The 12,778-nt window shown below is 39.4% G+C and overlaps 1 protein-coding gene across 3 annotated transcripts in view; it reads right to left on the bottom strand.

Moving 5' to 3' along the window:
* LOC127659122 (dachshund homolog 1-like) overlaps window positions 1–12,778 on the bottom strand; it is a 174,131-nt gene that overhangs the window by 68,260 nt on the left and 93,093 nt on the right. For all 3 annotated transcript variants that reach the window (XM_052148782.1, XM_052148783.1, XM_052148784.1), the window contains exon 3: window positions 6,296–6,424. In XM_052148782.1, coding sequence (XP_052004742.1) covers window positions 6,296–6,424 — 129 coding nt within the window. The remainder of the gene's footprint in view (window positions 1–6,295; window positions 6,425–12,778) is intronic.

The following is a 12,778-nucleotide window of genomic DNA, read 5'->3' as shown; positions in this document are numbered from 1 at the left end:
CAACCATTTATTTATATTATATATGTATACATTTTTGGATTAGTTAATTTATTTATTTGTATATCTCCTCTAACATTGAATTATTTATATTTATTTATGCATGAATACACATATTTATTTATTTGTGTATTTAATCTTTTTTTTTTTTTTTTAATCAGGTTTGGTCCTCCATAGTCCGACTGTCATAACTGTCTAAAGTTTATAACTCACAGGGAAGTAAACTCATTAAGGGTAAAAAGGTGAGACGATCACTGATCCAACAAACATGTTTTATATTTTAAATTTTTTTTAAAGAATAAGCTAAAAGCACCAACATAAGCTATTTTATTGATTAAAGTAGAGCAATATATCTGCACAATAAAATGCAAATAGCTTCTGTCTCACAAATTTGTTAAGTTTAATTGATTGACTATTTTAGTGACTACTTCTGGAGATGCCACTAGGTGGTGACAAAATGAGCATCTTATGTGCTATGAGTGAGTCATTGAATCATTTTGAGAAGTTTACGACTGAAATCTGCAAAGAGACTTTATAGTATTTATGCATTATAAGAACAAAGCAGATCTATAGTTCGCTATCTGTCACTAACTCGACGTTGTCACACCTCTGATCTTTGAATCCCTCCAGACCACGCCTCGTTCCCTCATGGGACCTCTACATAGTCCTGCAAGGCCTGCGTGGGGCTACCTTCGAGCCCTTAAAGTCAGTAGAGCTTAAGGCACTCTCCTTGAAGACTGCCCTCCTGACGGCGCTCACCTCCATAAAGAGGATAGGGGACCTGCAAGCGTTCTCTGTCAGTGAAATGTGCCTGGAGTTCGGTCCGGGCTACTCTCACGTGATCCTCCTAGCCCTGCAGCAGATGAGTTTGCAGAGAAACTCACTGCCAGCCCAGTACTTGTGCTAACTACGCCCCATACTGGGACAGGTGCTCCACATGTGCTGGTTCCCCATAGGCAACCCCTTGTGACTTCTATTCCACTGAAAAACTTTCCCTGTTGGCAAACTGCATCTTCCTTGGGCAGAGACACCTCTGCCCCAGTCTCCATGCTCATAGAGCATCCTCCCCCATTGGGCAGGACCTAACATGGGACTTCTCCACATGACATACTTCGAACTAGACTCGGCAAGACCATGTGACATATTTTTTTGTCAATATGGGGAGAAAAATAAAAAAAGAGGGAAAAGAGGCACGACTAGGACAAGCCTGTCCCTATCCTTCTGGGTAGTCGACTCACATCAAAAGGGCTGTTTGTCACTCACATTAGCGTCAGGGGAGGTTACGGGCCGGCCCGGTTCGCTGGCTATGCGGCACACAGCAGTCTGCCCGTCTTGCAACACCGATCCACATAACCTAGTTCAGCTAGTTGTGCCGTTTTTGTAGGGGACCCCCTAGTGTCACTACATCGACACAACGTCAAGTTAGTAACAAATAGGGAACGTCCTGGTTACTTCTGTAACCTCCATTCCCTGATTGAGGGAACGAGACGTTGTGTCCCTCCTGCCACAATACTGAACTACCCGATAAATGGCCAGGACCTTATTCTCGGTTCCTCAACACAAAACCTAATGAGCGGTATGCACCTCCTTTTATAACCGTATGTCTGGGGGAGGGGCATGCAAATACCACTCGCCAATTCCCATTGGCCTTTTATCAAAGATCAGAGGTGTCTCGGGCTCTCAAGAGTGACCCCTAGTGTCACTACATTGACACAAAGTCTCATTCCCTCCATCAGGGAACGGAGGTTATGAAAGTAACCAGGACGTTTCCCTTCAGTTTGTGAACTGCCGAGCATGGCTTTTCATCAAAAAAGACATCAATAATAGACTAATAATATTAATGAGTATCAATTACATCTTAACCGTCTCCTTTATTAAAATTTGCATGACAAATCTACTGACTTCAGTAGAATGTTTGAGTAATATAAGAACTAAGAAGATCTACTGTATCATTTTCCTACAGCATTTAAACTGCTGAGCATGACTTTAATCAGAAAAGACCACAATAATATCCTACTAAAAATAATTTTGAGTTATGAGACATTGTAAAGCACATTTCACATGAGTTGAGTCGAGGCGTCAACGCTTCGTTCAACTGCAACGTCAAGTGGCACTTTGCCCTCCACATGACAAGCGTTGCAGAAAGCGTTATGGAGGGGTGAATTTACGAGCTTGACATGCAAGAAAGCGGGAGGTGTGCACAATTTCGAAAAAATGTATTTGGAAGAGGAAAAAATGACAACTGCTTTGATTGCAGAACATAAAAAGAGGACTCATTTACATTTAGGTCTTAGCATTTTTTTGTTTTTGTTTTTTGGTAAATGTAATTACTTTAGTTCAATAACTGGGGTCTCTGGAATATAAATATAAACATAAATATTAAATTTCTCTTCATAAATTTGGACAGTTTTAAAATATTTAGTGTAGATTTGTACTCTGGAAGGCACCATATGTGTGAGGCAAAAATATGTGTAAAAACACTCTGGTGTGAAGGTTGCACCTACACGTTACTTCATAGACTTCAATGTATTCGGTATGAGAAGTTTCACGAGTGCCACTTCTCACTGTGCATGAGCCAAGTACACGATTGGCTGCTGCTGTAATCAATCATTAGGGTGTAAGCCTTAACTGTTGACGTTGTTTCACAATGCACAGATGCTGGCAGTGACAAAACAATACTAATTTGTGTATTTGACTCCTATTCCGAGTCCAGATCGTTGCCATGTATTTGTACATCAGATCAATTTATTGTCACTCAACCATATACACAAGTGCAACAGTGGGTGAAAGTCTTGGCAGTGGGTGAAAGTCTTGACAGTGGGTGAAATTCATGTAGCGAAAACCTTGCTAGCAACACAGTCAAACTGTTTTATTATACTAAAGCATTTTCCAGGACAAATCATTATTTTCCAGGACATTTAGGTTCATGACTGGAAAACTACATTGCAAAATTCCAGGTTTTCCAGGACATGTACGATCCCAGTAAATGTTTATTGTTTGCGTTGTTCAAAGAAATGGAATCACTGTGCTCTACTAGTTCAGGGTGTGTAAATCCCTTTCTCAGTTTCTTTATTTTATTCATATCTTACAGTACAGGAGAACACAGTCGTTTGTCTTGAGGCCAAAACGTCTATGTTCTCCAGTACTATAAGATGTTACAGTTTTTTTCAATTGTTTACACGCAATTTTGAAAACCGGGTTCTTTTTTTCAAAATATAAGCACAATTATCCAAACACCACACTCAATTTGCAAAATTCCTAGATTGTTTGCAAAATAACATACTTCTGTCAAAAAAAAACACACTTCAGTCAAAACATATACACATATTTGTGAAAAGGCTATTAGTTTTTATTTAACCAACACAGTCCTCAATGATCAGACACTATTGCAGCCAGTTTCACACTGCTGTGATAAATAAAAACCACATTTGTAAAAAAAGAATTTTAGGAAATAGCATGTGCTAGATTTTTGGCCAGACATTGTTATGTAAGGGATAATTTAGATTGGAAAAAAATTGTGACAAACCCACAACATTCTTCATGATTAGATTGAGATATAGGTAGAATGTACACAAATAGGCCTACTATAAACTGACCATGCACTGCACAACACTGATGCTGCTGACTGAATATTTCAAGTATTTATTTCAATACTTACAATATTTCTTACCATAATCAGTTACAGTAATCAACCTACAATGAAATCAATGAAACATAAAATCTGTAGACAAATAAAAATTACTGCATGAATTACAGTACATACACTTTGACTCTGAAGAAAAGTAAAGTAAACAGAAATTACAGAAAACAACTGTAAAACCAACAAGAATACTGTAACTATTCATCTCTCCGTCTGGCTGGATCAGGCCATAAGATTTCATCCACATCACAGGCTATGTCTTCATTGGCAAGGCACCGTTGGAAGAATCGCCTTTTATGACGAATCCACCCCTGCACAGAAGCTGCTTCAATAAGATCACAGGCCTGCTCCATGGCCTGAACGAGGGGCAAACGGTCATAGGGCCGCAGGTCGTATACCTTCCACCGCCACGCTGAAAAAAACTCTTCTATAGGATTCAGGAAGGGGGAGTATGGGGTAAGGTATAAGACTTCAAAATCAGGGTGATCATGGAACCAATTCTGGACCAGAGCAGCCCGATGGAATGAGACATTGTCGTTTGGGACAATGTCTCATTCCAATGTACCGCATCTGGTCCACTTGGTGTAATGCTGTGACAATCTCATGCAATCGGTCAAGAAATGCAAGAATTAGATTTGCATTATAGGGTCCCAGATTTGCATGGTGGTGGAGGACCCCATTTTGTGTGATAGCAGCACAAATGGTGATGTTACCCCCTCGCTGCCCTGGCACATTGGTGATTGCCCTGTGTCCAATTACATTTCTCCCTCTTCTTCTTGTTTTCGCAAGGTTAAATCCAGCCTCATCCACATATATAAATTCATGTTGAATTTCTGCTGCATCCATTTGCAAGACTCTCTGAAACACATTAAAGACAATAAGATGCTATTCAATATCTATTGCACAGTATTTTTTTTTGTGACAGAACATTATGAGCAGTGCACAATACCACACCATAGTAAGATGAACAATACATACCTCCACATACTCATTGCGCAGATGTTTCACTCTCTCTGAATTTCTGTCAAATGGTACCCGATACAGTTGCTTCATGTATATTTGATTTTTCTTTAGGATTCAACCTAATGTTGACAGAGAGACTCGTTGGATGTTATTTAAAATATTGTCATCATTGATGATATTGGCTTGGATTTCTCGCAGCCTGATACAATTATTGGCCAAAACCATGTTCACAATGGCAGCCTCTTGTGCACGAGTGAACATAGGGCCCCTTCCACCTTGGTGTCCTCTACCCTCAATCCTATGTAAAAAAAAATATATATATATATATATAAAATACATATGCAGCCTACTGTCAAATGTCACAGTAAATATTATTGATGACAAGTACAGCAAGATTCAGTTTCAATGTACTGTGTGGTTAGCTTACCTGTTTTCTCTATGAAATGTCCAAATTACTGACGCAACAGTATTTCTGCTGAGATTTGGTTGAACTCTTTGTCCAGCTTCCATCAGTGTCAGTCCATGGTTGATAACATGGTCAATAAGTGTTGCACGGATTTCTCGAGTCAAATTTGGTCCTCGTCTTTGTTCAGATTCTATCAACCCTTCAAGTCCTTCTCTACCTCTTCCTCTATCTCCTTCTCTTCCTCTATCTCCTTCTCCTCTTCCTCTACCTACTTCTTCTCCTCTTCCTCTACCTCCTCCTTCTCTTCTTCTACCAAGGCCTCTTCCTCTATCTCCTTCTCTTCCTCTATCTCCTTCTCCTCTTCCTCTACCTACTTCTTCTCTTCCTCTACCTCCTCCTTCTCTTCTTCTACCAAGGCCTCTTCCTCTATCTCCTTCTCTTCCTCTATCTCCTTCTCCTCTTCCGCCTTCATCTCCTTTTTGAGCTCCCCCTCTCATTCTCACTCTTCTTCTTCTAACTCCTTCCATTTTTGTTGAAGACAGGTGTACTCACCTGCTGCCTTTTATAGCACAACTGAGTGCTGCGTTTTCAAATTAGCACATGTGTGCTTCCACACCTGGTGGTTGTGATTATCCAATTCGTTAATTAGTGTGGACATTGGCAATCCAGTGCTTTGTAATGACAAGGAAGTAACCTCACAATCCTTATCTGTGTCTAAGGTGTGCTCACCTGCTGCCTTTTATAGCACAACTGAGTGCTGCGTTTTCAAATTAGCACATGTGTGCTTCCACACCTGGTGGTTGTGATTATCCAATTCGTGCATTAGTGTGGACATTGGCAATCCAGTGCTTTGTAATGACAAGGAAGTAACCTCACAATCCTTATCTGTGTCTAAGGTGTGAAAATGTGTTTAGAGTTTTACAAATCACTGTGTGTAATGTTTTGCAAAAGGGTGAAGCAGACATTGTGTGTAATGTTGTGCAAATCTGTGGAGGTGTTTTGCTCATTGGAGTAGAATTTTGCAAATTGTGTGGAAATTTTTATTTTAGTGTGTAAACAATCGTAAAAAACTGTAATAAAGTATAAGTAAGAAAAAGGAGTGCGGATCATCTTGCCTTTGGGACCATTAAATATTGTTTGCATTATTACGTCATTTGAGCAATTCCTTTAGTGTATAGGGTGCTAAAATATCACACACATCGCAAGTAAATAAACAATGCTATCAGCGGCAGCAAAAGTCTTGTGTCTGAGTGCAATCTGAACAATAAGGCCAGTCAATGGTTACTCACCCACGCTGGAACTGAGATCTCCATTCTCTGAGTCGGCACTGAGGTGGGTGCTGTTGCCATGGTAGCTGCTCATCACCTCGAGTTTGATCTTCTTAACCTTCATAGCCTCAGCAATGGCAGCGTTCAGACCTGCAGCAACATAGTGTAGGGATTAGGTCACTGCACTGTAAGAACACTGCAGCTAACATTGGCTTTAAACAAGGGTATGGTCTCGAGTACGCATGGAATAAACATTTTCCAGGAAATTAAGTGACTTATTGGATATTGTGCCTGTGGCATTTACAAGGGAGGGCCAGGGGAGCCAATGCCTCCCTTAAGACAACACTGATGACTCCAATACCCCCAATACATATTTTTAATGCAGAGATGCTGAATAAATACATTTAGACAGAAAAAAAAAAACGGTTAAACTGCGGAATGTTGATTCTCAGTTTATACTGTATATACAGTTTACATATACAGTTAAAATCTTTGGGGAAAAAAATATGTATATATATATATATATATATATATATATATATATATATATATATATATATACTTTTTTTACTCAAAGACTTTTACTGACCCCTGAGAGAAAACATAAAATTATTTAGTATATACTGTCATGATATGACAATAAAAAGTTTGCTGTATTTCATTTACAGTATGCGGCATTGTGTCTTTACATGTCCCAACTATCTGAAGCTGGCACAGAGTCTGCTCAGATCAGCCTTAACTTGCTGGTGTAAAGACGTCTGTAGATTATTGGATACTGTGTATTTCGTACAGATGTTCCAACCAACAATAAATGAGATGCACTGAAACATGAATTGAGCAGATAACGCCAAACAGCGTGATGTAATTATGCATAAGATCACTGCTCTTTTATACTCCTTATGTTTCCCAGATGACACATTACTTAGAGCTATAGCTCAGATAAAAGAAACTGTAACTCTGTAACTGTTTGACACAGTCTTTTCTTCCATTACTAGCCTAACTCAGTCTAGCACTGTGATTTAACTAGAGCATGTTATTTGCATCCCATCACTAACAGAAGCTTTGCTGTATTTGATTACACATGTGGCCCCACTGGACTGATGCAACGTTTTATTCTGGAAGCCTGACTGTCATCTACGTCTTCCCTTATTTCGCTCTTTTCCTCTCTAAATGCAAAGATGACACTATTGTGCTTTGATGGTGACAGATGGAGTCAGGAGAACATATCGGGACTGACATGTTGCCAAGGTTTCTGTTTGTAAATAAACGGATGGGGATGTATGACAAAGTGAAAAACAAACAGCCTGAAACACTGGGAAACCAAAGACGCATTTAAATCACACACACAAAGACATGCAAATGTCTATGACATCTCAAATAAACGCACAATGAATACTCTCGGCTGACTCCAAATCCATTGTCTTTCCCCCTGAATGAGTAGGAAAGCTGCAATTTTTTTTTCCATTGTTTGATTTATTAAAAGGAGCACCGCAGACCTGGGGAGATTCGATAAAGAGCTGACACACTGTCATTTTCTCCTTTTCAATGACAAAACACCTGAACAACTCTCAAAAAGTAAAATTGAGATCCTTGAAAGAGACCTTGAATCCATGAATGAAGATATATGAAACGCTGTGAATGGATGGATCAAAGCTGGGAGTTTATTTCAATGGTGCTCAGTGAATCCTCTGATCTCTGTCTCACTTAATATGTACAGTGTATTGAAAGTGGCTACAGTACAATAGACTCATGTATGAGATTAGAAGGTGTGATAGTGCAAAGATGGGCAAGGAGGAGGCGGAAACAAGCTGAACAGTAAACAAAGTTTTAATGTCAAACTTAACTTAAAACAGACACAGAAACACATGCAACGGGGCCGCATTTTCTGATTCAGCGCCAGCCATGCACCATGACGGTCCGGCCATGCCCTCCTCCTTGTCACAGGAGGCAAAAAGGATTCTAGCATGTGGGCTGAGAAAGCACAAAAAAATAAATCACAAGTAAATGAGAAGTCTTATTTTTCTGTTTAAATGTTTCAGATTTTTAAACTAGAGATCAGCAAAACCAATTGCCTGAATGACTAGTCAACTATCAGTCTTAAGGAAGACCTGAATAATTAGGCTGGATTGATGTTCAACTCCATCAGATACACTTCTGGCAGTGTTCTGGCAACATAAATTGCATGTCAAAAAAACACCTAGACAGAGCACCACAGAATTTAAAAGCATGCAGGTGTCTTGACACACATTTGATGAACTATTTTAAACTCAACATAAGATCTTAAAAAATGTAACGCTCATGGTGCAAGACACTTAAAAAACAACACGACACATGACAGTCATCACACAATGGTCAAATACATCAGTCTGCAATTGTTTGGCTGTAGCAGTGATGCATAAAATGGGATAAATCTAAAGACACGACCTCTTTGAGAGGGTTTACCATTCTAACTTTCTAAGGGGCTATACACAATAGGATGCATACCTGCATTAGAAGCTAGACAGAGTGAAACAGATTTTAACAGAAGATGTGTTTATAGGCATATTACCTCCCAAATGCCATTGCTAATATAAACATTAGCATTTTCAAACTGCCCAGCTCATGGGACAAGATGATGAATAAACAGTGAGACTGTAACCGTCAAATGCATCAATCTGATGCATATTTACATAAATAAAAAACGTTTAAAAAATGTTAACCTTGTGCGATCCCGCATCCACAAGTGTGGACGTTGTTTTTTGGCTTTGCTATCTGCTGCGCGTAATTTCAATGAATTAAAACCTACTGAATACTGTTTGCAAGACTCTAAACTGTTATTTAAGTGTTAAAATTCTGGTGCACCGCATCATGTGACACAACAGCATGAGGTTGATTTCCATGAGGCACTACTATTGGTGCAGCTCCAACAAAAGTGCCTCTGGTAAGAAAACTGTTTACGTTTTTTGATTGAAATCTGTTTGGTTGTAAAGTGTAGCATCTCTAGTTTCGTTTGATATGCTGCTTTAAAAATTGCATACATTTTTCGCCTGTCAGCGCTCTGATAAATATTAAGTCCACATATGTGGAAATTAGGACCATGTTCCCTCAAAAGATGAAAAAACATGTTAGTTATTTCGAATATTTTTCAACATTACAGTTTTTCTGAATTGCAAAAACACTAAACCCCATTCTCTGAATCAAATACTCAGTGGCCTAAACCCATTTGTCGAATAAATCACTCTTTTTGCAAAACTCTAAACACATTCTCACTCACTAAAACACATTTCGCACTGAAATGCACTTGTGTTGCAAAATGGTAAGCACAGGCAGAAAAACTTAAACACAACTATAACACAGTTGTCATCATTTACACACCATGACTCAAAATTGTTCACACTTTTAATGATGTGAAAACATGATGCAGAGGCAAAATTAATCTCTCATTGACTTTATTTAGTGTTACTTGTTCATTGGGGTTCTGCAGTTGGACTTCTGTATTTTTACGGTATGCAAGTGCTGAATATACAGGCATTCAATACTGTATCACTTGCAGTAATTACAGTATACAATATATTCACTGTACTACTGTAAATTGTGATTAATAAATGTTTTTTATATAGTAATTGCAAAATGAGCTTACTATATACAATAAAAAAAATTATACATTCTGTAACTACATGCCCTGGAGGCTGTGTTCTCCATTTTCTGATGTAGTGTCTAATGAATGCTCTGTAGTGTTTAAATATTGACTTGATGTGTGTATGATCTGAAAGCATTGTTTGATTTTGAGCACAGATTAAATTGCGATTGTTTGATTTTGCCAAATGTGTCAGGGGTTTTGTTACGTAATGTACTTTGAATATTTGGTTATGAATTTAAAGTTGTGAGAAAATGGGAAAAGGTTTCAAGAAATTTGTTTAAGCAATTCAGAAAAACTAACAAATCTGTGGGTCAATTTGCTTAATTTTAAATGTAGTGTTTTATTTTATTATCACTGTACAATACGGTTATATTCATTAACATTAGTAAATGCGATCCTATATATTTAATTTGCATTTTCACATTGAGAATAAATGTATTCATGCGAAAGCTGAAACATTTTATAGGCTTTATATGGAGTTAGACTGAAAATAAAATGCATTTCTAGCTGTTCTGAGACCAGTGCAAACAGACAGCGCACTGGAGGTTAAGATATTCACTAAATAGGGAGCAAGGGAGCAAGGGTGCATCCAATTGCTTTCTATGCAGCTACGTGCATCCACTCCTAAAATCTGACCAAAAGTTTAATTTCAGGCTGCAGATGATGTTTGGACAACTCAACATGTTTGGCAGACATGGGAAAATGATAATCAGAGCATATATTCAAAATTTTATTTAAACATGTTTTCCAGGGATTTGATGATTCTGGCCATTACTTTTCATTAGAATTATTAATTCAGCTTGATAGAAAAGCAATCGTGAAGTCTATAATGTCTCAAAAACATGAATAACCAACACTCCTGGTCACATTTGATTAAAGAAATCTGACTTTGTATAGCTTGGCATTACTTCAAATGTTACCTATATGGACATATATTTTTCATATATTATTTAAAAAGACAGCAGCTCTCAAAATCTAAAAATCCAGTTATGTACCATAAATCAGTGATTTAACCTCTGCTCCATTGCCTGTTTCACTTCTGATTTCCACCACATAAGCGAAACCAGTTGGTAAATTCATCATCACTTAGCTGTCAAATCTTACTGACATGACTCAACTGTGGCCAATTGCCCTAGGTCTCCAAATGAAATGCGAAAAGAAAGGGAAAAGGAAAGATATCGAACATGTGGCATTACTACGCCACCTTGCCTCCCCACCAGCCGATAGGCAGATGGCACAGGCAACATCACATGCCACCGGCTTTCTGGGCTTGTTTGCATTTTAATGTACATCAGTACCATATTGATGTATCGTATACATCATGTTGGAATGGCCGCTCTTGTTTGCTGTTGCATATGCATGCCCTACAGCTGTGAACGGGATATAACACCTCCCACCCACCCCACCCCCACCATCACATACACGCACACACTCATAATAAATATGGCCTCCAGTCACACTGAAGGTCAATCGTCATTTGCCTCTAATGGGTGAGAGTCAACTGTTTTCTTAATGAGATGTATGTGTAACATAGACCCAGGAAATAAATTGAGAAGACAATCACCTTTCGGTTGTTTGTGCGATAAAGTTGGGCTCTTAGCATTTAACAGAAATTTTGATCCAGCAATTATTCCCTTCAGCAATGCATTAAATACCGTCTCTCTTTCTCATTTATCAGCTCACTAAAATGGTCAAGCCAAGGTTGAGATATGTATGAATGTTATTTTTATAAATAGCTTACTATAATTTATTGCTTAATAAGCCTATTGGTGGGCCATAACAATTGGTTGCACATCTGTGCGTAGGGTTACTAACAATTGTGTGTAGTTATGAGAGCATAACTTTTAAAAGAAAGGCGAAAATGTTTCCTAAATCTTTTGATGATATCAAAGTTAATGCATTCAATTTGTAGCAAATTAAGCTGACCCTTGGAAAAAGCTAGCCAAAATAGACTATTTTGCTGGCTTCTATAAAGTGAAAGAAAAATGTATGCAAAAGTACACAACAAGTTTGTGTGACAATGATGCAAGTTAAGTCAAAAAGAATATTCTTTTGAATTTATTTAATTTGCCGCTCCCCTTAACCGGGGCAGCGGTACACAAATTCTCAATAAAAGAGCTATATCCTTTGCCTCTGGGTCCTTTGGCCCGCAAATGCCATTCTCACGGCACTCTGCCACCAGATCTCAACAGTCCCAGCATGCTGGACACGGTCCCAGATCCGCCTTCAGCCACACGACTTTCCCCCGGCTGGGGGGTGTGCGGAGCAAGATAAGTGCTTGGTGCCCCTAGCACGGAGATTGGATGTGTGGCTCTCTCTTCCCAACCCGTCACGCTGGCTGGCCCGGACCATCCGACTCGGTTACGCAATTTGCCAGGCCCCCGCCCCCCTTTGCGGGCATCCGCATTGCCGCAGTACACATTGAACATGCCAAATCCCTGCACGCGGAGATCGCTACTCTTTTACTCAAAGACGTGATAGAGCCTGTCCCTCCAACCGAAATGGAGAAGGGTTTCTACAGCCCTTACTTCATTGTACCCAAGAAAGGCAGCAGCTTGGACTTGCAAGTTTTCAACTGGGCTCTGCTCAAGCTCCCGTTCAAAATGCTCACACAAAAGTGTATCTTAACATGCGTCCGGCATCTAGATTGGTTCGCAGATGTAGACCTGAAGGACGTGTACTTCCTCGTTTCAAATCTGCCGTGACACCGACCCTTCCTATAGTTCGCGTTCGACGGCCAGGCATTCGAGTACAAAGTCCTCCCCTTCGGCATGTCTCTGTCCCCTCGCGTCTTCACGAAAGTCGCAGAGGCAGCTCTTGCCCTGCTCCGAGAAGCCGGCATCCGCATACTCAATTACCTCGATGACTGGCTCATACTGGCCCAC

Source organism: Xyrauchen texanus, chromosome 18, assembly GCF_025860055.1.
Source record: "Xyrauchen texanus isolate HMW12.3.18 chromosome 18, RBS_HiC_50CHRs, whole genome shotgun sequence".
Taxonomy (NCBI): Eukaryota; Metazoa; Chordata; class Actinopteri; order Cypriniformes; family Catostomidae; genus Xyrauchen; species Xyrauchen texanus.
Note: the sequence above shows the minus strand (reverse complement) of the source record. Positions and strands in the feature narration are given on the sequence as shown.